The sequence below is a fragment of the Porites lutea genome, chromosome 6 (assembly GCF_958299795.1).
Source record: "Porites lutea chromosome 6, jaPorLute2.1, whole genome shotgun sequence".
NCBI lineage: Eukaryota > Metazoa > Cnidaria > Anthozoa > Scleractinia > Poritidae > Porites > Porites lutea.
Genome location: NC_133206.1, coordinates 15,154,971 through 15,182,336, shown reverse-complemented (window position 1 = coordinate 15,182,336; position 27,366 = coordinate 15,154,971). Strand labels below are relative to the sequence as shown.

The following is a 27,366-nucleotide window of genomic DNA, read 5'->3' as shown; positions in this document are numbered from 1 at the left end:
CAGATTGAAAGCTGCAGGTAACGAGGAAAAACATATGCAAATAAAGTAAGCAATGGACATGGAAAAATGAGTTTATGATATTTTTCGTTTTATTATTCTCGACTAGTTTTCTTCTCATCCTCCAATTCACTTTCATGGCGGGTTTATAACCGAGAAGACAAATCACTTAAAATTTATTCAGTTTAATTTTTGCGTCTGAACCGCACAATTCGTATGATTTGCAAGCATTTGACCCTAAGAAAACACCCGGCTATACTGCGCTGATTCAATCGAGTCTCACCATCTACGAAGCTCGGTTTTGTATCGAGCAAATTGCGTCCGATTAACTGTAATAAGCATTCATTTGCATGGCCGTATCTTCACTTAAAAAAATTGAATTGAAAAAATTGTTTTTTAGTCTTGAAAACGCCCTAGATGCATGCATACACACAAGGAGCATGTTTTTTCTTCCTGTAATTATGCTTTTGCGCTTTCGCCATAAGCCTTCTTTTCCTTTCAACTGAGATGAAGCTCAGTCTTACGCAGACGTCATTGTATACTTGACTGTAACATGCTTTAATTCACAATGGTATTAAGAAAATGAAATGTATGAAAATTACGAAAATTTGGTCGCAATTCTAAACTTGAAGAAAATCAAGAAGAAAATCCTTATGAGCAAAAAAACTAACCTGCAGTCAAACGATGTTTTCTTCCGGCTTTTACAGAATAGAATGTCGAGCACATTTAACGAACTTGAGAACGTGCTCAGTTTGGGAAGGATACAGATGTTGTTATTAAATTCTCACCTCACTTACTATGCTTGTGTCTCTTCCCAGCCAATCGAAGCATGAAGTTATGTAGTACGTATCCGTCAGGTCTGCGGTAAACATTTGAATAAGTGCTTTAAATTAAGTAATACGTCCAGAATTCAGGTTTCGAAAAATATCTGTTTGACGCTGTTTGAATGACTAAAATAAGCAAACAAATTTCCATATAACCCTCCTCTTAGACAATCTTCTTTGCTTTTTGCAGGGTATATATGTCCTTAAAAGACCAGTAGATGCCTTTCATCAAGCTTAAGGCAGCTGACTGACACAGTTAGATAGGTTGTCAGTGGTTATCGGCATTCATATCCATTGGGTTGTCCTAGCTATTCAACACTCGCTGCAGGCAAAAGGTCTAATTTGGCGTGAACAAACTAAATATGATTATTAAACATTACTTCTGCTGGGTTAAACCGAAAGATTTCTATCTTTGCCATTGCAACATGGATGATATAAAACCACACTAAAACTTTGAATTAAGGAGGTGTAAGCATAAAACAACCGATTAGATTGCCTTATAAATTGAAACAGTATTGAAAAGTATAAGACGTGTGTAAAATATCTAACGTTTAAAACTATATATTTCGCAATAATGATCTTCAGGCGAGAGTTTTTAATACTTTTCTACATGATCAGCGGACCACCTGGTTTGGCAATGAAGTTTCTCCTTTTTTCTGCTGATTTGCGTCAGTGTTGGTATAAAAAAATCAGGGAAATTTTGTTAAAATTATTGTAAAAAGATCAACTAACATTTTTATGACAAAATCCTCACAAGCAGCAAACTTACTCATCTATAATGGACGTTTCAGGAGTTTTTGTTACAGAACAGTGCCAAAATTGGTTTTGAACGCAACAACTTATAACTGCATGTGAACGTTAGTTTTAGTAGCAACAAAATTTAACATGATCAGCTTTTATGCCGCTAGCATAAAGATATAGGCCATCTGTAAAAATTCTTTGAATTAAAATATCGCTTTTTTTCTTGAAGTAATATGCCTCAAAGCGCTGGTTTAATTAATGCTCGCAGAAAGTAGGTTTGGATTCATGCTGACGTTAAATGGTGTATTCTGCCTGCCGGCAATGCCCCTAAAGATAAAGATCGCTTATTTTGCTGAGAAAGAATCTGCTCGGACACCTGAATTGTCCTTGCCATACTCGAAAAATTTCCTGGCTTCTTTGGTTTTTATATATTTTCCCAGATATAAAAGGTACCGCAGGCCTAGCCGTTAGATCCTAATTAATTTTAGAATTTTAATTATGCATAAAAAAATTGGACTTCATCTCTTTTTGTACGTATTTGACGAAACGGTCAATTTTTCACCAGAATCATACATCTTGTTTTGCATATTACTACTGTTACTGATTCTCCGTTTTCTGCCCAAATTATTCACGGAAATTCCTGTTTCTGGCGAGAATGCACGCATTGCTTTTTCTGCTCGAAAATCTGCCAACTGGATTTATCCTTATCTTGTTTTGTATATTACTACTGTTATTGTTGTTAGAGTGATCAGCCGACACTTACAGAAGAAAAAAAGAACACCGAAAAAACGAATTCGAAATCCTTAGGAATCTTTTCAATTGATAGAAGGGTATAGCGTCTCGTAATTGAAAGAGAAAAGTCAATTAAGTTAGTAAAAGCTTGCGATGCGCGCTGAGGACCACTAAAGAAATAAATAAAAATCCTCATTTATCACGGACGCATTAAACATCATTACCTGTCGATGCCAATGTATGTAACTGGAATACACTTACGAAAAGTGAACTACGCAAATCTAAAAACTATTACCGCAAAGTTCATCCATTATTTAACCGATGATCGCTTTCTGACAGACAGACACTGCAAATCCCCATTAAATTTTCTCTCTTGAATATCACCTTACCGTCACCTTTTTATGTAATGTACAAAAAAACCGATTCAATAAATTTGGCATTGTGTTGAAACGTCACCAAGGGAACTTTAGTAAATGAAGTAACCCGCTCAGCCAATCACGAGCGAGATATTTCACGCCCGACCATTCATATATTTGTCAAGATATCTACTAAAAGGTCTCGTTGATAACCAGAAGTGCTGTCGTTTGGTCGCACTTTGTAATAACACTTGCCGCACTTTGTAATAAAAAAGTTGTCGCACTTTGTAATAAACTTGAAAGGGATGGTCGGGGGACAAGTGCTCACGGATCAAGTGCTCAAAGCCCCAAAATTAAACATTGCAAATTTTGTAATGCAGGATTACAGAAGATAATTTTGCTCTTGACGTTATAACAGTAAAAACGTTTCAGTGATTAAAAATTCTTGTACGAAGATACTTTAAAGTCTCAAGCCACAACGTCTATATTAGGTGTGATTGCCTAATCAAACCGGAAGGAATTCAGAATCGGCTTCATCCTACGAGCGGAAACAAATCAACAAAGGCCTGAACCGGGATTACGTAACTCGTGCTCCCTCCATTTGATGCAAACCACGGTCCAGTTAAAAATTGTAAAGTTAATCGGTTTTCTATGCACTGAAGAAGGGTTATACTGTCTCACTCGAAACGTCTCCTTCTTTAAATATATTTATCGCAATTTTTTATGTTTTGTTATAATATTACTCTATAAGCTGTCTTACTTAAGATACTCCTTCCTATGTCGTTTAACATAACACTTGTTTGTTTTTGCTTCTTGCTGTGGTAAAAATTTATTGTCTTATTTTTATTGATATCTTTGCAACGAAAAGGCCTTGAGTCGAATTCTTCATGAGCTACAACTAACATGAAAAACATATCGGTCCAAATTAAGAATATGTCCTGTTGAATATGTCCGCCAACTCTACATTGTATATACAAATATAGTATAGATCGTTTTCACTGTCACGCAACAAAAAAATAAATTGGAAACCGTCCAGTGGAAGAAGCCAAGAAAACGAAATGTTATAAAAGACTAATATATAAACAATTTGTCCCAGCCTCAGGCCTTTGTGGCCCACAGTTTCTGAGTTATTTGCCGAAACGTTTCACCCACCTTTGTAGAGCTTTGTATGGAGACGCCATATTGGTGTACCGTTTTGGTGCACCAATATGGCCGCCGGAAATCAACAAAAACATTTGGAGTTCACTTTTTCTATAAAAGTTCTTTCTTTTCACTCGAGAACTACCATACGTGCGCAGAAACATATCTTCTAATACTTGAAACGGTTATACTGCTGAAAATCAAGAGGAGAGACTTTTTTTCAACGAGACAACATTCCTCGTTTGGTGTCACGCACTGTGAAAACACGGAAGTTCCAATTGCTGTATTTTCGAAATGAAACGTGCTACGGGAATGGAAACTTGTTCGAAGATTTACTTTTTGTTTATCTTCAGCCCAGTGTAAATAGGAATTCGTAAAACTTCACTATTTTAACTTTACAATTTGATGACGTCACTGTGAAAACCATCTATAAAAAAGAACATGCATGAGAGTAAAGTTTCTAATTTGCATTTTCCTCCTTATCAAGCGTTGGTCCCATGTTCATAACATTTGATCCTCCTTCCAACGCCAACGGTCTTACTACAGTCTGAGAGCGGCAATATCTGCAGCATAGCAACTTCAAGTAATCCTTACGAAAATTCTTGTTTAGTACTCCGTATATGAAAGGATTCAATGCACTGCTGATATTGGCCAAAAAAGTGTATGCTACGTACACTTCGCGAGGGAAAGTCCATCTCCCAAGAATCGTGTCCACAATGTCAATCAAGAAAACTGGGGTCCAACAAAGGTTAAAGAACACCACTATCACAAATAGAGTGCGTGCCACCTTAATTTCTTCTACGTTTGCCATACTTGCCTGATTTCCAGGTAGGTGGAAGTTGTTATTGTGACTACGAACCGTTTTAAAGATTTTAAGATAGCAGTAAAAGATTATACTTGTAGGAATCCCAATGTAAAGTGGAACACCATAAGCGAGGAAAACAGGATTATTTATTGGAGGATAGCAAAAAAACTTTGAAGCATGGAAAACCATTTTGTGTCCAGCCAAGAAATATGGTAATGGACAACACATGGAATAGAACCACGACAAGAGGATCATGATCATGGTTTTCTTCTTGGTGAAGTAGCGGCGATATTTTGATGCTTTGACGATTCTAAAATATCTGTTAACTGCCATCAAAGCCAATGTGTGAACTGACGCTACCGCCAAGGCTATGACTATGTACCCTTGGAATTGGCACGTTGTATCGCTGAACGGCCATTGAGACGTCAGCAATACAGGAATGCCTAAAGGACCTGAAGTAACAGCCCCTATGAAGAAATCTGAAACAGCAAGTGATGTCACGAACACATTTGGAATTGTTCGTAATCGACGGTTCAGCAACATTACCAAGAGAGTTAAAAAGTTTCCAACCAACATTAGTAACGAAAGAAACCCGAAAGAAACCGACTCCAGGATGACTTGCTCTTTGCTTCTTGACTTTAGTTCATTTAACATGTCCGCCAGTTGCTTCTCTGTGGGATCCATTTTTTGCAGCTTCAATCAGATTGACAGTGTTCAGTCCACCTGCAGAGGAAAGTACATATGCAAATAGAATAAGCGATGGAAGTGTAAACATGAGTTCATGCACGGAATATCATTCACTTTTAATTATTGTCTTCGACTATTTTTCTTATTTTTCAAAATTGCTATCGTAGCGGGCTTACAACCATGATAACAAGTCACTTGTTCACTTAAAGACATAACTTATGATTTACTCTTATTAGTGGACCCCTTAAAACAACACCTATTATACTACTGCGTTCAATCGGTCTCGAGCACCATCTATAATTAAAACAACCTCGGGGCGTATAAAGCAAACTTTTTCCTCTTTACTGTAATGTGCCGACATCGTAGTCTTCTTTGGTCTGTTTCAGGTGTTTAGCCGGATAGGGGAATGTGTGGCGCGAAGTCGGATTAGGTCGAGGAAGAGAGGGAGAGTTTTTCCTTCGGATACCGTCACCACAAACTGATCATGAACGCCTGCCGGAACAAACTAATCTATCCTAAGTACTTATTAAAGACTGAATACTACTTTTTAAAACCATGATCAAAGCAAGCGAGAGGGCGTAAAAACGGCCTACTCGATAATCGTTTTTTTTTTCCTTTCTTTCTCTTGCTGTTGAGCTTTTTCCCTGGTTCAGCCTTTGTTTTCATTTTACAAGGAGCTCGTATGCTTATTATCGTGATTAAAAACCAGGTTTTACACAACGTTCCATCTATTTATGTTCTAAACTTTATATCAAGCTCTAATCTTCGGACGATTCGTTATTGCATATCTTTTCGTTTTAGTTAAAAATGAGACAACCTGTTTTGACCTTGAAATTTCTATGGCTATTTTTTCTATATTATTTTTTTAAGTTCTTATTCGTATCATTATATTTTGCCTTTTATCGTTTGTTTGTAAAAATCATAAGAATTGGTTTGAATGACTTTGAAAGAATGAAAATCATATTTAAAAAAGTCTCTTAGGTAACAAACTAACCTCGACTGAACGGCTGATTCAGTTTTCAGAGCAGAACATATTGTCCGTCTGCGCAACAAAATTGCGAACGTCTGTCGACTTGTTTTAACAGTTGAACTATGTCATTAGCCGGCCAATCGGAGGTTGAAGTTTTATAGCAGCCATTAGTGTCATCTGTAAACATTCATTGAATAATTGCCGTCAGCGCTTGCTTCGCTTACCTCGCGGAGAATGTGAAGTTGTGAAAAATATTGTTGATATTCTGGATATTGGCTGGTGGGGAAGTTTGTTCCTGTTTCACGGAAAGTAAAGCTCTCATTTGACTCTAAAGAACAATTATTTTTACATGTCAGATTCAGTAAACAACATTAAAGTCGTGACATCGGGAAAATATTATCTCATTTTAACTAATTACTATCCTATCACTATTGTTCTTGTTAAGCCGAGCTGGATAGGCAGCTGTTCAATATTGTGTTTCTGCTCTGACGGCTAGGATTGAATGACTAAAATAAATGAATAAACAATATGAAATTGTTAACCTGCAAATACTAAGTTTAATGGTTAGTCAGAATATAGCATACGTGTGTTAATTAGACTAATGTTTTTTATTGGGAACGTATAACTTGTGAATAAGGGTAAAAAAATGAATGTATGCAAGAGCCATAATGGTGATGTATGATACAGCTATGTCATGATTAGAGCGATTTTCGTGTGACCTTGAAAAATGGTTTCGGTAAGGGTTCGTTATTTGTTTTATCAGCGAATGGATGAAAAGATCAAAACATGGACTCTTCGTTTTCCCGCCAAAGAAAACCCTAACATGGAGAAGGCGTTGTTTGATTGGCCAATCGTGTTGCAGTATGACGTCAAGCGAAGTATCGCTTGATTTGTAGAAAGTTCTCGGGCATGAAGTTTATTCACCCGAGCGTTCGCTTAACCAACCAAAGGCCACGCGCGTTTGTATCCGTTCGATAAACTAATCAAATCGCTCTTTTTCCGTTTGTTTGTTGTTTCTGTTTTGTTCGCCCGTTTTCATTTCAAGGTCATGCGAAAATCGCTCTATAGCCATTATGAATACATTTATTTTTAAATTCATGAAAATAACAAGGAAGCTTATTGAAACCGATGTTAGGGTGATATAAAGTAAAACATGCATGTCGGTACAGTGCGGGAATCCCGGCTTCTTGAAGGCTTGAAAAAGCGAATTGGTTCAAATTATCGGCAGGTTTGAAAAATCGGGGGTTAAATAACAGTGTTTGATTGGTGAAGGAAATTTACGTTTGGTTCGAATTATCGGTAATTTCAAAAAACTGAGGATTCGAAAAATCGGGATTCCTCTGTAATAGATTGTACCCATTGTACTGTATGGAGGGATGTTTATCAGCAATAGACATCTCTCAACCAATAAAGAGCTCTTCCTCTGTAATATGTCAAGTTTAGCAGCACTCTTTATTTAAATCACTTGGAATTGTGGGTTACCCACCTGTATAAACGAATAAAATGATCTTAGTATTGGATAGGCGTAAATATACTTTGTAGCATGCATTTCCTCAGTTAAGGGTCAAAAGTCTTGCAATAAGTAGAGACCAAACAACCTCTTCGGTATATTTTGACTGAAATGATTTAGTTACAAAAACGAACCGGTTATAACCATCATTTTATCCAGCTTGGATAAAATGGGCAAGAATCGTAAAAAATATTGCTAAATATATGTAAATTAATCCCGTGAAGTGAAAACTTAGTATATATCAACAAATTTGCCAGCGCATGACAGTTGAGACCATAACTGACTTATGACTTATGACGACTAACTTAAAATAACTCACACTGTGTAAGGAGAAGGTGCTTGGCAGACATTTATACTGAGCACAAAATTAGTAACTGCACCTTAACGCCGATTTAAATGGTAAAATTTTCTCGTATGCGATGTGCTTACGATAAACCTACAAACGCGTAAATATCTACGACAATTGCAGTACAATTTGCGTCGATGGTACTCCATGAAGCCCATACATCGCATGTAACAAAGTTGTACCTGGTATGCATTTGCGCACACAAATGCTGTCAGGGTGAGCAGGTTTATGCGCATGACAAGAGTGAGCTTGAGGACTGAGTTAAGGAACACGAAGACTTTATGCGAAAACCAAGAAAACAATGGGAGACAGAGCTTTCCAGGTAGCTGCTACTTTCCTATGGAATAAGCTGCCAAGGTCCGCGCGCGAAGCAACGAACTTAGAATCTTTTAAGACTTTAATTGAGACATTTTTATTTAAGGAATCATTTCAGTTATCTTGGTATATCTATATCTTTATATATTTGTAATTATCTTTTACTCATTTAAATGTAAATATTTTTAAGATTTATGATAGAAAGATTTGTAAAATTACTATTGTGATGCGCTTTCGAATATTTTTATAGAAAAGGCGCAATACAAATACTAAATATTATTATTATTATTATTATTATTATTATTATTATTATTATTATTATTATCAAAGGCTGCCTAAAAACGTAATATAATAGTGAGGAAGTTGACTTGATAGTATAATGTAATTAAGGCATTCATTCTCTTAAAGTTCTTAAGGCAGAAGCATTTCAGGAGTCTTGCCCCGAAAAGCAAAGTTGGGTTTTGTTGCCAGTAATGTGTGATTTAGTCGGAAAAAAGTATAGTCAATCTCCGTTAATACGGACACTGAGGGGGCTATAAAGAGTGCCAGTATTAAAGGGGTGTCTGTATAAGGCAGGTTGAATTTTGAGAAAATGTAAGAGCTTTCTTTCCCCAGGGACAAAGCAAACTGTCCGTAATTATGAGGTGTCCGTATTAAAGGGGCTGTGTCACGGCAGTCCAGTTCATTTTTTTTAATTTTTCCAATTACTCGCCCTCAATCGCTATGGAACTTAAAGTAAGCAAAGAAATTACATGTAAATGACAAAATCAGAGATCCGAGACAAACAAATATGTCTCTTGAGCATTATTTTTGAAGTTGCAAGCAGCAGGGATCAACTTTGAAAAACTGTTAGGCTGAACAGTTTTCAAAAACCCTAATTTCAATCCATTTCAATCTTCTTCAGTTTTACCCATCCGGTTATTTTTATGTTTCTCTTAATTTCAGGGGCATTTTGTAATTACATAATTTGTCTGAATTTCATGACACAGCTCCTTTAAAGGGGTGTCTGTATAAAGCGGGTTGAATTTAGAGAAAATGTAAGGGCTTTCTTTCCCCAGGGACAAAGCAAACTGTCCGTAATAATGAGGTTTCCGCATTAAGCGGGGTTTGACTGTACCGCATTTACTCCAATAAGCGCCGCTTTTGAATAAGCGTCGCATTTGGGACAAAATAGTAAATAAGCCTGGCGGCCCTGATATAATTAAAATTAAAAGACGTTAATTCTAATAAAACCGTAGTTATACTACTACATGAGAAATTTCTGCAATTTGATTGGCTTAGAGCAGTGGTATTTCAGCTTAATTTGAAATACCTGCAGGCGAAAATTACAAACCTTTTGCGGGTAGTAGTATAAACAAATAATAGGATGATTTGTATGTGATATTAGGCATAAATACCACTCATGATATTTCAAAATTGTCTCAGATTTCACTCGCCTAACGGCTCGTGAGATTTTGTATAACAATTTTGAAATATCACTCGTGGTATTTATGCCAAATATCACTACAAATCATGCTATTACCTATACTAAAACAATTCTTTGTTGTGTCTAACTTTCAAATAAACGCCGCCCTCAAATAAGCACTGCGTTCGAGGACTGAAAAATTTAATAAGTTATCGAAAAAACCGCACTCTTCTAGAAAAGAGAAGTAGATTGGTGTAACGCACTGGTTGCACATGACAAAAGACGCCCTCCACCTCAGCTCAAGAGTTGCAAAACTGTAAGGCTACTTAACGTGAAATCAGGACAGAAGATGTCAAAAAATTAACCTTGATAGAGGGTCATTAGGACAAACGCCGAGTTAAGGAATTAAGTCCAACACTGAACGCGGATGAGGGCGTGGACGACCTCCTACATACGGCGCCGGTTAAAGTGACCGATGGCTAAGTCAACCACTCGCTTGATAAAGAAGTTGTGATAAAGTTGAAATATTTCTGTTCTACTCAAAACACAAAACGGATTTCAAATCAAGACGATGCCATACGTTCATCGGGTCAACACGACGCCCACGCCCACGGCGTTTCGTTCCTCCCACCACCGATGGTACTACAACAGCTTGTGGACCGGCGGCAATTTCCTACAGCGTAGCAACTTCAGATATTCTCTACGGAAATTCCTGTTTAGCACGCCATAAATCAAAGGATTCAAAGCAGTACTTAAAGTTGCCAAAACGCTGTATGCTATGTAAGCCTCATGAGGAAAGGTCCAACTTCCGCGTATTACGTCCACAAGGTCAATTACCACAACCGGAACCCAACACAAAGTAAAAAACACTACTGTCACAAATAGCGTGCGCGCCACCTTGACTTCCTCCACGTTTACAGCGTTAATTCCACTACCGGAGAGATGAAGGTTATTGTTGTGACTGCGAACTGTCTTGAAAATTCTAAATGATGCAAGATGGAATTCCATTGAAAATTGTCTCGAAGGAGCTCAGTGCAGTGGTGTCAATGTGGAGAAAGCAGATGAACTTGGCCGGCTGAAAAATCATTTTGTGCCCACTGAGGACGTAGGGAAACGGAACTCATATGGAATAGAGCTACGCCACAAAGATCATGACCATGGCTTTCTTTTTGGTGAAGTAGCTGCGGTATTTCGATGGTTTGACGATTCTAAAATATCTGTTCACCGCCATTAAGGCCATTGTGTGAATCGATGCAACACTCAAGGCGATAGTTATGTAGCCTTGATATTGACAGGTTGTATGATCAAAAGGCCATTGAGGTAACAGTGATACAGGAACACCCAAGGGACATACCATGAAAACATCAAACGATAAGTCCGAAACAGCGAGTGATGTTACGAACATGTTCGGAATTGTTCGCATCCGAGGGTTTAATATCACAACCAGGAGTGTTAAGAGGTTTCCAACAAACAAAAACAACAAAATAAGCACGAAAACTCCTGTCTCCAGAATGACTTTCTCTTTACTTCTTCACTTTAATTCTTTCAACATGTCCGCCAGTTGCTTCTCCGCAGAGAAATCCATCTTGGGCCCGTCAGTTCTAGCTAAGAAGAGATAAAAATTGAACGTAACAAAGACGCAAACAGATATATTTATGGAATTCAAAAAACTTATCTATTATTTATTTAAACAATTTGCCCATGGTCGGTGGTAATCTTCCCTACAAGACTTGAATCTCGAATATAACCCCCAACTTGACATCTGTTTCCCAAAAGTTGCTACAGAAGACAAAAATATACAATGTATATTAAATTCCGTATATTCCATATTCGTAAAAAAGATTCTGAACAGCACTCAAAGAAACCTCTTCGATGGAGGGCTGAATTAAAGCGCCAACATTTAGGGCAATCTTCTATTGACGTCCGTTGGCCAAAAGTTGCTTCAAAAGACAGAAATGTACATTATATATAAAACTATGTATATGCCGAACTTCATAATCAAGCTCTAGTCTTCGGAAGATTCATTATTGCATATGTTTTCTTTTGGTTATTGGGGCCACCTGGTTTGGACCTGAAATTTCTGTGGCTATTTTTCTATATTATTCTTGGTATCATCATTCTTTCTTTGCCTATTATCGTTAGTTTGAAAAAATCATGAGATTTGGTTTGAATGAAGTCAAAATAAAAAGGTGGCCCGAACCTACTTATATGCGTGCTGGTTATGTTTTTGCTTTGCGTTTTTCAGAATGAAAGATTCAACCGATTTCTATGATTTTTAGCATACTTAATAAATCATAATGGAACTTTAAGAAAATGTTATTTATTTTCTTGTAGATGTAAAAATCTTTGAAATATCGGCATATATTTAAAACCGCATTTTTACGAAAAATGTATACAAACTTCGAAGTCCCACGACAGATTTTTCCCTACCTTTATCAAACAAGCCTCAGAAATCTCTAGTTTTATATCTGCAAGTTTGAAGGCAATCGTGATCGTAGAACTCGCTGCACGAAATGCTGGTCAAATTTAACCTCAAAATGCTACCCTACGAAAAATGTATATAACTTCCTAATTGAACTTTAAGAAAATGTTATTTATTTTCTTGTAGATATAAAAACCTCCTCTTCATCCTCTATGTACCTGTCGTAAATTGAAATAAAAGTTGTCGAGAATTGTAATAACCAAGCTATAAAGAGTAGGCAGTGCGTAATGCGACTTAGGACTTATTTTTCCATATTCAAAACGTTTTAAGGATTGGGATTCCAGATTCCTGGGTTGCTGATCATGAAATTCCAGACTTTTTGGATCCGAGACTCAAAAGTCCTCTCTCCCCCTAGAGACCGACACACACGTTGGAGGGTCTCAATGGGGTTAACCGATAGGCGTAAAACGCCCAAAAATTTAGTCGATAGCCGTAAAAATTGAAAAATTTTAACCGTTAGCCGTAATTAGGGTTAAAAGAGTTAACCGTAAAAAAGCATTTGTTTCATAGCTAGATTTGTTAATTTCAAGGAAGTTGCTAAACTCACCTATGACCGGTTGCGTTTCTTTTTTTGGCGGCTTCTTTGACTCCGTACGCTAACGCGTCTGCCTTTGCTTTTTCACGATCTTTTTCAAATGAACTGTTATGTCTGTTATCAGGAATGATTCTTTTCATCCCTTACGAGGGTGACGTTGAGATTTTTGGTTTTTTTGGTTCGGTTTTTCGGTTTTTGTACTGAAAAACTTCGGTTTTTAGGTTTTGTTGGCCGTTGCGGTTTCCGATTTTTCGGTTTTTTAGCACCCGGTTTTTTGGCAAAAAAAAGCAGGTTAGATTCCTCTCTGAGTCTCTCCGCAGTCCGGATGTTAGGCTATTTTATATGTGTCTATTTTACTGTCAATCCAGGTCAAATTGCAATGTGGGATTCTGGATTTTTCATTGAGGTTTACAATAGGCCGTGCCAGGCTCTCGGTCAGTGTAGATGAGCGGAAAAAGCGAACGAGAAGCGAAAGAAGCACGGGAGCAGCGAAAACGTGAGTGAGCGAAAAACGGCGGGAAGGGAGAAGGGGAGAGCCTGTGGCATCCTTTTAAATACCTCAATTTGCCCACTAGCCCGCCCACCTCGCGTAAACATGTCAAATTGTTAAAATTTGCAAGGGCAGATTCGCGCGAGCTCGCGGGTTAAAATGCTTTCGAAGGTGGCGTTCTTCTAGATTCCATATCTAGGCCATCTTTCAAGATCGGCCTGCTTTGAAGGAATTATACGACATATCCCCCAATGTCTTGGGGCGAAGGTTCCTAGAGTTTCTTTGTTTACAGCAAAATTCGTTGTATCGCGCTGTGCGTTTTGCAAACTCTGAAGGGATTTAGGGTTTCCAAATCACAACGTAATTTGCCGCAAAAACGAAACTGAGAATAACTCTTGACTGTTCAAAATAGCAAAGGAAATTGCGATGGTATTTTTGTCAAGGGAAGGAGGTAGACTTTGACTGTTACAAGTTAGGCCGAAGAAGACATTTCCAGGGCTGTCAACTTCCCACGTCATCAAATATTGAGAATTGATACGACAAATGACCTCATTTGTGCCAAAAATGCTCGCTGATTCCGATCGACGTATGTAGCACATAAACAGTTCATATTTAGCACATTATCGCTTAAATTACAGTGGCATACCAGAATTTATGGGGAAACGTTTCATGTTACAGTAGCTCAAACAACGCAAAATACTTGAAAGTTTATGGTCGGAAAGTCGAGTCTACAAGAAATAGCAACTTTGGCGATTACCCGGGAGATATCAGACTCTAATCTGGATACCGGGAGCAACAGTCCAAGATCTGGAGTTTCTCGGATTATCCGGGAGAGTTGACAGCACTGCATTTCATAAGAAAGATCAGAACCGCAGCAGACAAGTCGATAATTGCTCGAAACAATCCACCAATCTCAAATTACAAACCATGACCTTTTGACTCTCTTTGAAATGAACATCTGTTGCCAAAGAGGTCCGCTAAGATGATTGACAAAACAGAAAAACCTAAAATTCCTTCGAAGTTTGCAAAACGCGATGCAAATAATTTGCCTGTAATATTGTACGAAACAATGAGCTGGTTGCCTACACAGACAGGGAATCGCTTGTCTCAGCCGATGTTTTTGGTTTCCAGTCGCTTTCGATCTTGAGCGAGACTAAAAAACTTTTGTCTGTCTGGAGAAATAATGCCGGTCACTGGGCCGTTTTGAAAATTGAGCTGTATAAATCTTCGGTTGTGATGGTTTTGTATTCGGTTTTCGGTTGTGATCAATCTATCGCAGTTTTTCGGTTTAGGGTAATTTTTGGAACGGTTTTCGGTTTTTTCATAGACCCCAATGCCCCCCTTCTTGACTGACAATAGCTTAAATTTTTTTTCATTTGATTTTATAAACAAAGAGCGCATACCATTTTAAGAGAATGAGAAAACTCTTATATTCAAAGATCTTCAAAGCGATACTCCTCAGCTTGGCTCAGGCGCTTGTAAATGTGACAGTCACACAGAAAGTTTTTAATTCGAGTTCTCAATCTATTTGCTCGTCGTTTTTCAGTTCATGTTGTACCTGTAGTCTGTTCTTCAAAAACCCTATCCTGGTACGTATACTGAGTAAAAAGAGGAGAGGGTACCGGTGCATGGCAAAAAATCAACACCAACAACGAATCAGTAGCACCAAAGAAAAGGTAATCAAGCCAAGATGTAAAAGAAGACAAACGTCTTGATCTTCTTTTTCGTAGTTAACATTTCTATGCCTAAAGTAATATTTAAAGTGGAAAACAGTCGAACCTCCCGTAAGCGACCACCAAACATGCAAAGACTTAGTGGTCGCTTACGGCCTTACGGAAGGAACCACGGAGGGCCTCTTCCGAGGAAAGGTCCGGGCACATCTACTTTAGAGAAGATAATTTATTGAATGCAATTTGTAAGTGACGCCATGTGTAGTTCCATGTTGTTACTAAAGTTCTTCATATATTCTAATAAGTAGCATAGTGCACACAGCGAACACAGAGATCAGAGAATGTGTCAAGTGGTTGCTTACAAGAGGTTAAAAACATTGGGAAATAATTAAACTTTTAGGCCCAAAAAGTGGTCTTAGTCGCTTACAGGAGGTGGTCGGTGGTCAACTGTAAGGCTTTGACGGGGAAAATGTTGGTGTGTTGGATTGGCGGTCGCTTATGGGAGCTGGTCGCTTACGAGAGGTGATCACACATGGAGGTTCGACTGTACTTTAAAAGTATGATCTATCAAATATTAAAATTTATCAAAAGAATAACTAATTTCATCCGGAGATGATCCTAAGAAGGCTTTAAATATAGGTTTATTACTATTTGCATGTAACTCTTTAAAACAAAGGAAATTGATTTTTAACTCTTTTTAACCGTAACTGAAAAAAATTAACCGATAGCCGAAAAAGAGCCAAACCTTTAGCGATAATCGTAAAAGACACCACCCCATTGAGACCCTCACGTTGGGGTCGACCTAGCCTAAGATCATGCCCTCTCCCTATTATCCCTTTATGTCTCTCACGGGAAGAGAGCGTTATTTTTTTTCTCCTCTCGCCTCGTCCGCCCTTGAAAAAAAAAAGGCCTGATCGCAGGTTAGGGTCGACAAAAAAAGAAGCGAGACTTTGGGAACGAGGCCGCCTCTCTTTTGGCCGCGTGGCTGGGAGGTCTGGGGTGAATAGTAGCAATGGCGGCAGTTTTCATTTGACAGTCTGTGTCCATGGTTTTTAAGAATTTTGCTGAGTTCAGCTGGAGATATCACAGCTGTTATGTAGCTCCTAACAATCTCATTTATTACTATGATCCCTCGTGCGAATGTAAGTGCTACAGATGTCACAATCACTGTGCTAGACATTGAAAGTTTTCATTTATGGCTGGCTTCGAAACGGCCACTTTGCAGGAACTCGTTCAACAGAAAGAAAACGAGTGGAGAGAAGCGCAAGAACTCCAGATCAAATCGCTACAAAGTGCTCTGAAGGAAAAAGAGAGGCAGCTCTCCAACGAAAAAGTCCGATTTAGGAAGTTGAAAGAGGATTTCGAACACAATTTGAAACTGTTAGAAGAAAGGGGAGAGTTGAAAAAACTGACCCCCACTCCGCGGACTACCCACTGACCCCACTCCGCGGACTACTCTACGGACTACTCCGCGGACTACTCTACGGACTAGTCCGCGGACTACCATGCGGACTACCCTAACTAATCAACCAAATTTACTTTCACGGAGAAAAGAGTTAGAAGAAGCGTACCTGCCTACAAGATCACACTTGATAAACAGCCGCCATCTTGATTTTCGCCATTTTACTCGACCCAGCCCTTCTTCTTCATTGCTACGTCCATTGCAGCTTCCGTTCTTGGATCGTCACGCAACGCTTCTCTCCAAACCTCGCGTGACGATCCAAATAACGACTGCGTGCCCTACGTAGGAGAATACGTCTCCAAGGGCCTTGTGGGCCAGGTGAATCCAAAAATATGGTGACTTCCAAGCACGGCTATAAGTAAGTTCTTAAAAACATTTTTAAGCTGAATATAACAAAAACTGTTACCAGCGCCAATAGTGGTCATCGATTGGCTGAACGGCGTGCTCTGACTTGTGGCCGATGAAGACTGGGGCGAGGCTAAAGGAGAGCTGGGTCGAGTAAAATGGCGAAAATCAAGATGGCGGCTGTTTATCAAGTGTGATCTTGTAGGCAGGTACGCTTCTTCTAACTCTTTTCTCCGTGAAAGTAAATTTGGTTGATTAGTTAGGGTAGTCCGCATGGTAGTCCGCGGACTAGTCCGTAGAGTAGTCCGCGGAGTAGTCCGTAGAGTAGTCCGCGGAGTGGGGTCAGTGGGTAGTCCGCGGAGTGGGGGTCAGTTTTTTCAACTCTCCCTAGAAGAAAGAGACCAAGAACTTCAGAGATATGATGCACTGTTTTTGCAAGTGAGAAATATTAACAGTGCAAGAGATGGTGAAGTTAGTGACCTGAAAATTCAGCTGGATGAGCTCAAAGTCAAACTATTACATGGAGAGAAAGCTAAGGAAGAGCTGCAAAGGCACTACCAACAGGTATCAGATTTCACAATAACGCACTACCATAAATCCTCTATTAAGCCCTCCCCTCTCAAAAAAGCCCACTTCCTCCAATATGCCCCCTCCCCCTTTTCACGGGAAGAAAGTGAATAAGCCTTCCCTCTCTGTTAAGCCTCCATGCCTCCCCACCCCTCCCCATCCCTCCCCTTCCCAAATTGTTCTAATAAATGATAGACTTTTTTACTCAATCACAACCGTAAAACTTTGTGTGGACTAATCCAGGATGGTTTATTTACCAACTGGAAGTTCGGATTTCATACTGATCTTCAGCTGCATGACCTAAAACTTCTTGTACTTGAGCTTTTCCACTTGGTATTCTAGTTCTTTGTGGAGTACTGATACCATCGTCTTTGTTGCGGGCATCTTGGGTAGACTGCAAGCGGAAGGAATTTCCTTTAGTACTCCATTGTTAAAGTTCTTTAATGGGCCATTCAACAAAATGAATGCATCACATGTTTGAACATATTCTTCCAACAATAAAACTCTTTTATAGCCAATATCTCTCGTGAATATACACAAATAAAGACACCAGACAATGGTTTATTCCCTCCCCTGAGTGATTTTGTCTTTAAAATACCTAGCTCTAAATGTCAACATAAGCTTCCATTCAGTTAAATCTTTGGTATTTAGGCAAGGCAGCAACAATTTTCCAGTGAATAAAGCCAGATGGTCCACCTATCCTTAACAGTGGCAGATCCAGGGGAGGGGCCCCGGGGGCCCAGCCTCCTCCCCCTTATTTTTTGACCCAAAAAATTTTTTTGGAGACTTTATCTCGAGGTCTGGATTCAGCACTGCTTAAGTACCTAGGGAGAACACTGCAATAGAGAAACACTGTGTTCACGGGTCTGTACATTTGTATTTTGTTTAAATTCATTGCATCAGTCAGTAATGCTTGGACCGAAACAGTCATTTCATAAAAAGCATGGCCCAGAGACAGTTGGGCAGCAGTTGGCAAAGGATCATGGAATAAACTATTGAGGAGCTCAGTACGGGTCAGTTACAGCAGGAGGGATCTCCGTGATCCACATCTTTTCACCAATTTTAGCCATAATTACATGTATACTAAAATTCAGAATAGTTTCAAATAAAACAAATTTATCCTATCCAAATTGTTAATTTTTCACGATGGAGTGCTTAAAATACAACTGTAGCATGACTCAGTTAAAATTAAACAGGATGTTGGCTTTAGACAACTTACAGTGTTCATGTACATGTATGTAAAACCTTTATTGACAGCGCTTGAGAGAACACCAACAGGAATTGAACCAGTTTAGGCTCGTCAAAGAGAATGAGGTCAACAAAGAGCGAGAAGAGTTTGAGTCTTTCAAAAGAGAATTACAGATTCAACTGAGGTACAGTGTATTATTTTTCAAGCTTAGTTTGGACAGTAGGCCTTACCCGAGGAAAGAGATTCATTTAACAAGCACAGTTTTTGAACCACTTCCTTTGCCAATATTACAGCAACACACACACACAAAAACTCAACAATAAGGAACTGAATACAAGTCTCATCTGTACAAGCATTGTCAAGTATCAATAACTGCAGTTCTTAACTGTTACAGTTTACTGTTGGTTTTTTTCACAAATACACTTTGAAGGTTTGTTTTGATAAGTTATCCCATTACTTGCAGGGCAGCTGAAGAAGATGTGGAGTCACAGAGACAGGAACTAATGGCAGGGTTTGATGATGCTCTGCGCAAGAGAGAGCATGAGTTTAGAAAAAAGGCAGATGACTTAAGTAACTCCTTACTAGCCAGTGAACTAAAGGTAGGCTCAACCTAAAAATGAGTTGGATTGTAACATAGTTAGTTTAAAAGACAGCTACATGTACGTTCATCTTTTAGCGTTGGTAAATTGTGCGGACCCAGGTCCAATGAAGGGAAATATACCAGTAGCTGTATATAGCCAAAGCCCCTTAATATCACTCACTCACTCACTCAACCTTTTCATCCTGGCTGGGACATAAGAGCCCTTAATATGGACACCGAAAAGCAGAGCTAAATAAACATATTACAGAAAAAGGAATTAATGTTTTGTAAGGCAGGATTGTATTAACCCATTCGCCCCTGAACCGCCCGTAACCGCCCGTGCGGATCCAGGTCCTTTCTACCCTTTGTGACGTCATCAGTTTTAACGGTCAGGGACAACTTTCTTCGGTAACTTGTGCAGAGTGAAGAGATCTTTCAAACCATACCAGAATGACCACAATTCAGTCAAGGACACCGGAGAAAGAAGCAAAAAACCACGTGACAAGGACCTGAAAATCTCCATGAAAATCTTGTTCCATTACCCACCTACCTTTCCTTTCACCTAATCCTAAGATCCTAAAAGCTTTCCTAAAAACTCTTCCCACCAAAATGAAGCCTACTAAATGCCCAGCAAGAGAAAAAAAAAATGAGGCAAGAAAAGCGAAAAAAGAAGGGAGGAGAGAAAGCGAAAAGTAAAAGTCAAGACTGCTGTGTCACTTTTAAACCCAAAAACTATGTCGAAATTTTGCTTTCTGCGCATGCCCGAACTTCGCAAGCTGATATTTTGCATCTGGATCAGAAGGCCGCCAAGTGTACGACCTGTAGACCGGTTTGTGGTAAGTTTTAGCTCTTTATAGCACGACAGTGACCAGAAAACCACTCGACTAGCTTCAAAACGCGTTTTTCGGCAAAATCTCCAGGAGCGAATGGGTTAAGCAAAGTACCAAGCTTTTTGAAAAAAATCCACTTTTCAGCATAAAACAACCAAATCTGTCTATTTCAAGTAAAATCAGGTGAAAAAGTTGGTAAAAGGCCATTTTTAGGTTTTTTGATTAACCCATTCGCCCCTGAACCGCCCGTAACCGCCCGTGCGGATCCAGGTCCTTTCTACCCTTTGTGACGTCATCAGTTTTAACGGTCAGGGACAACTTTCTTCGGTAACTTGTGCAGAGTGAAGAGATCTTTCAAACCATACCAGAATGACCACAATTCAGTCAAGGACACCGGAGAAAGAAGCAAAAAACCACGTGACAAGGACCTGAAAATCTCCATGAAAATCTTGTTCCATTACCCACCTACCTTTCCTTTCACCTAATCCTAAGATCCTAAAAGCTTTCCTAAAAACTCTTCCCACCAAAATGAAGCCTACTAAATGCCCAGCAAGAGAAAAAAAAAATGAGGCAAGAAAAGCGAAAAAAGAAGGGAGGAGAGAAAGCGAAAAGTAAAAGTCAAGACTGCTGTGTCACTTTTAAACCCAAAAACTATGTCGAAATTTTGCTTTCTGCGCATGCCCGAACTTCGCAAGCTGATATTTTGCATCTGGATCAGAAGGCCGCCAAGTGTACGACCTGTAGACCGGTTTGTGGTAAGTTTTAGCTCTTTATAGCACGACAGTGACCAGAAAACCACTCGACTAGCTTCAAAACGCGTTTTTCGGCAAAATCTCCAGGAGCGAATGGGTTAAGCAAAGTACCAAGCTTTTTGAAAAAAATCCACTTTTCAGCATAAAACAACCAAATCTGTCTATTTCAAGTAAAATCAGGTGAAAAAGTTGGTAAAAGGCCATTTTTAGGTTTTTTGATTAACCCATTCGCCCCTGAACCGCCCGTAACCGCCCGTGCGGATCCAGGTCCTTTCTACCCTTTGTGACGTCATCAGTTTTAACGGTCAGGGACAACTTTCTTCGGTAACTTGTGCAGAGTGAAGAGATCTTTCAAACCATACCAGAATGACCACAATTCAGTCAAGGACACCGGAGAAAGAAGCAAAAAACCACGTGACAAGGACCTGAAAATCTCCATGAAAATCTTGTTCCATTACCCACCTACCTTTCCTTTCACCTAATCCTAAGATCCTAAAAGCTTTCCTAAAAACTCTTCCCACCAAAATGAAGCCTACTAAATGCCCAGCAAGAGAAAAAAAAAATGAGGCAAGAAAAGCGAAAAAAGAAGGGAGGAGAGAAAGCGAAAAGTAAAAGTCAAGACTGCTGTGTCACTTTTAAACCCAAAAACTGTCGAAATTTTGCTTTCTGCGCATGCCCGAACTTCGCAAGCTGATATTTTGCATCTGGATCAGAAGGCCGCCAAGTGTACGACCTGTAGACCGGTTTGTGGTAAGTTTTAGCTCTTTATAGCACGACAGTGACCAGAAAACCACTCGACTAGCTTCAAAACGCGTTTTTCGGCAAAATCTCCAGGAGCGAATGGGTTAAGCAAAGTACCAAGCTTTTTGAAAAAAATCCACTTTTCAGCATAAAACAACCAAATCTGTCTATTTCAAGTAAAATCAGGTGAAAAAGTTGGTAAAAGGCCATTTTTAGGTTTTTTGATTAACCCATTCGCCCCTGAACCGCCCGTAACCGCCCGTGCGGATCCAGGTCCTTTCTACCCTTTGTGACGTCATCAGTTTTAACGGTCAGGGACAACTTTCTTCGGTAACTTGTGCAGAGTGAAGAGATCTTTCAAACCATACCAGAATGACCACAATTCAGTCAAGGACACCGGAGAAAGAAGCAAAAAACCACGTGACAAGGACCTGAAAATCTCCATGAAAATCTTGTTCCATTACCCACCTACCTTTCCTTTCACCTAATCCTAAGATCCTAAAAGCTTTCCTAAAAACTCTTCCCACCAAAATGAAGCCTACTAAATGCCCAGCAAGAGAAAAAAAAAATGAGGCAAGAAAAGCGAAAAAAGAAGGGAGGAGAGAAAGCGAAAAGTAAAAGTCAAGACTGCTGTGTCACTTTTAAACCCAAAAACTATGTCGAAATTTTGCTTTCTGCGCATGCCCGAACTTCGCAAGCTGATATTTTGCATCTGGATCAGAAGGCCGCCAAGTGTACGACCTGTAGACCGGTTTGTGGTAAGTTTTAGCTCTTTATAGCACGACAGTGACCAGAAAACCACTCGACTAGCTTCAAAACGCGTTTTTCGGCAAAATCTCCAGGAGCGAATGGGTTAAGCAAAGTACCAAGCTTTTTGAAAAAAATCCACTTTTCAGCATAAAACAACCAAATCTGTCTATTTCAAGTAAAATCAGGTGAAAAAGTTGGTAAAAGGCCATTTTTAGGTTTTTTGATTAACCCATTCGCCCCTGAACCGCCCGTAACCGCCCGTGCGGATCCAGGTCCTTTCTACCCTTTGTGACGTCATCAGTTTTAACGGTCAGGGACAACTTTCTTCGGTAACTTGTGCAGAGTGAAGAGATCTTTCAAACCATACCAGAATGACCACAATTCAGTCAAGGACACCGGAGAAAGAAGCAAAAAACCACGTGACAAGGACCTGAAAATCTCCATGAAAATCTTGTTCCATTACCCACCTACCTTTCCTTTCACCTAATCCTAAGATCCTAAAAGCTTTCCTAAAAACTCTTCCCACCAAAATGAAGCCTACTAAATGCCCAGCAAGAGAAAAAAAAAATGAGGCAAGAAAAGCGAAAAAAGAAGGGAGGAGAGAAAGCGAAAAGTAAAAGTCAAGACTGCTGTGTCACTTTTAAACCCAAAAACTATGTCGAAATTTTGCTTTCTGCGCATGCCCGAACTTCGCAAGCTGATATTTTGCATCTGGATCAGAAGGCCGCCAAGTGTACGACCTGTAGACCGGTTTGTGGTAAGTTTTAGCTCTTTATAGCACGACAGTGACCAGAAAACCACTCGACTAGCTTCAAAACGCGTTTTTCGGCAAAATCTCCAGGAGCGAATGGGTTAAGCAAAGTACCAAGCTTTTTGAAAAAAATCCACTTTTCAGCATAAAACAACCAAATCTGTCTATTTCAAGTAAAATCAGGTGAAAAAGTTGGTAAAAGGCCATTTTTAGGTTTTTTGATTAACCCATTCGCCCCTGAACCGCCCGTAACCGCCCGTGCGGATCCAGGTCCTTTCTACCCTTTGTGACGTCATCAGTTTTAACGGTCAGGGACAACTTTCTTCGGTAACTTGTGCAGAGTGAAGAGATCTTTCAAACCATACCAGAATGACCACAATTCAGTCAAGGACACCGGAGAAAGAAGCAAAAAACCACGTGACAAGGACCTGAAAATCTCCATGAAAATCTTGTTCCATTACCCACCTACCTTTCCTTTCACCTAATCCTAAGATCCTAAAAGCTTTCCTAAAAACTCTTCCCACCAAAATGAAGCCTACTAAATGCCCAGCAAGAGAAAAAAAAAATGAGGCAAGAAAAGCGAAAAAAGAAGGGAGGAGAGAAAGCGAAAAGTAAAAGTCAAGACTGCTGTGTCACTTTTAAACCCAAAAACTATGTCGAAATTTTGCTTTCTGCGCATGCCCGAACTTCGCAAGCTGATATTTTGCATCTGGATCAGAAGGCCGCCAAGTGTACGACCTGTAGACCGGTTTGTGGTAAGTTTTAGCTCTTTATAGCACGACAGTGACCAGAAAACCACTCGACTAGCTTCAAAACGCGTTTTTCGGCAAAATCTCCAGGAGCGAATGGGTTAAGCAAAGTACCAAGCTTTTTGAAAAAAATCCACTTTTCAGCATAAAACAACCAAATCTGTCTATTTCAAGTAAAATCAGGTGAAAAAGTTGGTAAAAGGCCATTTTTAGGTTTTTTGATTAACCCATTCGCCCCTGAACCGCCCGTAACCGCCCGTGCGGATCCAGGTCCTTTCTACCCTTTGTGACGTCATCAGTTTTAACGGTCAGGGACAACTTTCTTCGGTAACTTGTGCAGAGTGAAGAGATCTTTCAAACCATACCAGAATGACCACAATTCAGTCAAGGACACCGGAGAAAGAAGCAAAAAACCACGTGACAAGGACCTGAAAATCTCCATGAAAATCTTGTTCCATTACCCACCTACCTTTCCTTTCACCTAATCCTAAGATCCTAAAAGCTTTCCTAAAAACTCTTCCCACCAAAATGAAGCCTACTAAATGCCCAGCAAGAGAAAAAAAAAATGAGGCAAGAAAAGCGAAAAAAGAAGGGAGGAGAGAAAGCGAAAAGTAAAAGTCAAGACTGCTGTGTCACTTTTAAACCCAAAAACTATGTCGAAATTTTGCTTTCTGCGCATGCCCGAACTTCGCAAGCTGATATTTTGCATCTGGATCAGAAGGCCGCCAAGTGTACGACCTGTAGACCGGTTTGTGGTAAGTTTTAGCTCTTTATAGCACGACAGTGACCAGAAAACCACTCGACTAGCTTCAAAACGCGTTTTTCGGCAAAATCTCCAGGAGCGAATGGGTTAAGCAAAGTACCAAGCTTTTTGAAAAAAATCCACTTTTCAGCATAAAACAACCAAATCTGTCTATTTCAAGTAAAATCAGGTGAAAAAGTTGGTAAAAGGCCATTTTTAGGTTTTTTGATTAACCCATTCGCCCCTGAACCGCCCGTAACCGCCCGTGCGGATCCAGGTCCTTTCTACCCTTTGTGACGTCATCAGTTTTAACGGTCAGGGACAACTTTCTTCGGTAACTTGTGCAGAGTGAAGAGATCTTTCAAACCATACCAGAATGACCACAATTCAGTCAAGGACACCGGAGAAAGAAGCAAAAAACCACGTGACAAGGACCTGAAAATCTCCATGAAAATCTTGTTCCATTACCCACCTACCTTTCCTTTCACCTAATCCTAAGATCCTAAAAGCTTTCCTAAAAACTCTTCCCACCAAAATGAAGCCTACTAAATGCCCAGCAAGAGAAAAAAAAAATGAGGCAAGAAAAGCGAAAAAAGAAGGGAGGAGAGAAAGCGAAAAGTAAAAGTCAAGACTGCTGTGTCACTTTTAAACCCAAAAACTATGTCGAAATTTTGCTTTCTGCGCATGCCCGAACTTCGCAAGCTGATATTTTGCATCTGGATCAGAAGGCCGCCAAGTGTACGACCTGTAGACCGGTTTGTGGTAAGTTTTAGCTCTTTATAGCACGACAGTGACCAGAAAACCACTCGACTAGCTTCAAAACGCGTTTTTCGGCAAAATCTCCAGGAGCGAATGGGTTAAGCAAAGTACCAAGCTTTTTGAAAAAAATCCACTTTTCAGCATAAAACAACCAAATCTGTCTATTTCAAGTAAAATCAGGTGAAAAAGTTGGTAAAAGGCCATTTTTAGGTTTTTTGATTAACCCATTCGCCCCTGAACCGCCCGTAACCGCCCGTGCGGATCCAGGTCCTTTCTACCCTTTGTGACGTCATCAGTTTTAACGGTCAGGGACAACTTTCTTCGGTAACTTGTGCAGAGTGAAGAGATCTTTCAAACCATACCAGAATGACCACAATTCAGTCAAGGACACCGGAGAAAGAAGCAAAAAACCACGTGACAAGGACCTGAAAATCTCCATGAAAATCTTGTTCCATTACCCACCTACCTTTCCTTTCACCTAATCCTAAGATCCTAAAAGCTTTCCTAAAAACTCTTCCCACCAAAATGAAGCCTACTAAATGCCCAGCAAGAGAAAAAAAAAATGAGGCAAGAAAAGCGAAAAAAGAAGGGAGGAGAGAAAGCGAAAAGTAAAAGTCAAGACTGCTGTGTCACTTTTAAACCCAAAAACTATGTCGAAATTTTGCTTTCTGCGCATGCCCGAACTTCGCAAGCTGATATTTTGCATCTGGATCAGAAGGCCGCCAAGTGTACGACCTGTAGACCGGTTTGTGGTAAGTTTTAGCTCTTTATAGCACGACAGTGACCAGAAAACCACTCGACTAGCTTCAAAACGCGTTTTTCGGCAAAATCTCCAGGAGCGAATGGGTTAAGCAAAGTACCAAGCTTTTTGAAAAAAATCCACTTTTCAGCATAAAACAACCAAATCTGTCTATTTCAAGTAAAATCAGGTGAAAAAGTTGGTAAAAGGCCATTTTTAGGTTTTTTGATTAACCCATTCGCCCCTGAACCGCCCGTAACCGCCCGTGCGGATCCAGGTCCTTTCTACCCTTTGTGACGTCATCAGTTTTAACGGTCAGGGACAACTTTCTTCGGTAACTTGTGCAGAGTGAAGAGATCTTTCAAACCATACCAGAATGACCACAATTCAGTCAAGGACACCGGAGAAAGAAGCAAAAAACCACGTGACAAGGACCTGAAAATCTCCATGAAAATCTTGTTCCATTACCCACCTACCTTTCCTTTCACCTAATCCTAAGATCCTAAAAGCTTTCCTAAAAACTCTTCCCACCAAAATGAAGCCTACTAAATGCCCAGCAAGAGAAAAAAAAAATGAGGCAAGAAAAGCGAAAAAAGAAGGGAGGAGAGAAAGCGAAAAGTAAAAGTCAAGACTGCTGTGTCACTTTTAAACCCAAAAACTATGTCGAAATTTTGCTTTCTGCGCATGCCCGAACTTCGCAAGCTGATATTTTGCATCTGGATCAGAAGGCCGCCAAGTGTACGACCTGTAGACCGGTTTGTGGTAAGTTTTAGCTCTTTATAGCACGACAGTGACCAGAAAACCACTCGACTAGCTTCAAAACGCGTTTTTCGGCAAAATCTCCAGGAGCGAATGGGTTAAGCAAAGTACCAAGCTTTTTGAAAAAAATCCACTTTTCAGCATAAAACAACCAAATCTGTCTATTTCAAGTAAAATCAGGTGAAAAAGTTGGTAAAAGGCCATTTTTAGGTTTTTTGATTAACCCATTCGCCCCTGAACCGCCCGTAACCGCCCGTGCGGATCCAGGTCCTTTCTACCCTTTGTGACGTCATCAGTTTTAACGGTCAGGGACAACTTTCTTCGGTAACTTGTGCAGAGTGAAGAGATCTTTCAAACCATACCAGAATGACCACAATTCAGTCAAGGACACCGGAGAAAGAAGCAAAAAACCACGTGACAAGGACCTGAAAATCTCCATGAAAATCTTGTTCCATTACCCACCTACCTTTCCTTTCACCTAATCCTAAGATCCTAAAAGCTTTCCTAAAAACTCTTCCCACCAAAATGAAGCCTACTAAATGCCCAGCAAGAGAAAAAAAAAATGAGGCAAGAAAAGCGAAAAAAGAAGGGAGGAGAGAAAGCGAAAAGTAAAAGTCAAGACTGCTGTGTCACTTTTAAACCCAAA

At 39.7% G+C, this 27,366-nt stretch overlaps 3 protein-coding genes across 3 annotated transcripts in view; 1 reads left to right on the top strand and 2 right to left on the bottom strand.

Annotated features, from left to right (window-relative positions):
• Positions 1-3,344: 3,344 nt before the first annotated feature.
• Positions 3,345-6,330, bottom strand: LOC140940757 (melatonin-related receptor-like). Its single transcript, XM_073389719.1, has 2 exons — positions 6,277-6,330; positions 3,345-5,318 (listed from the first exon to the last, which is right to left on the bottom strand). The coding sequence occupies exon 2, from the start codon at positions 5,277-5,279 to the stop codon at positions 4,251-4,253; it is 1,029 nt and encodes a 342-aa protein (XP_073245820.1). The 5' UTR covers positions 5,280-5,318; positions 6,277-6,330; the 3' UTR covers positions 3,345-4,250.
• Positions 6,331-10,470: 4,140 nt separating this feature from the next.
• LOC140941924 (allatostatin-A receptor-like) lies at positions 10,471-12,985 on the bottom strand. Its single transcript, XM_073390929.1, has 3 exons — positions 12,858-12,985; positions 10,965-11,357; positions 10,471-10,759 (listed from the first exon to the last, which is right to left on the bottom strand). Exons 1-3 carry the CDS (start codon positions 12,983-12,985, stop codon positions 10,471-10,473), a joined length of 810 nt encoding a protein of 269 aa, XP_073247030.1.
• Positions 12,986-16,013: 3,028 nt separating this feature from the next.
• LOC140941716 (coiled-coil domain-containing protein 57-like) overlaps positions 16,014-27,366 on the top strand; it is a 29,333-nt gene continuing 17,980 nt past the window's right edge. The window contains exons 1-4 of the mRNA XM_073390730.1: positions 16,014-16,403; positions 17,211-17,376; positions 18,637-18,752; positions 19,032-19,167. Of these exons, the coding sequence (XP_073246831.1) occupies positions 16,201-16,403; positions 17,211-17,376; positions 18,637-18,752; positions 19,032-19,167 (621 nt within the window). The 5' untranslated portion in view covers positions 16,014-16,200. The remainder of the gene's footprint in view (positions 16,404-17,210; positions 17,377-18,636; positions 18,753-19,031; positions 19,168-27,366) is intronic.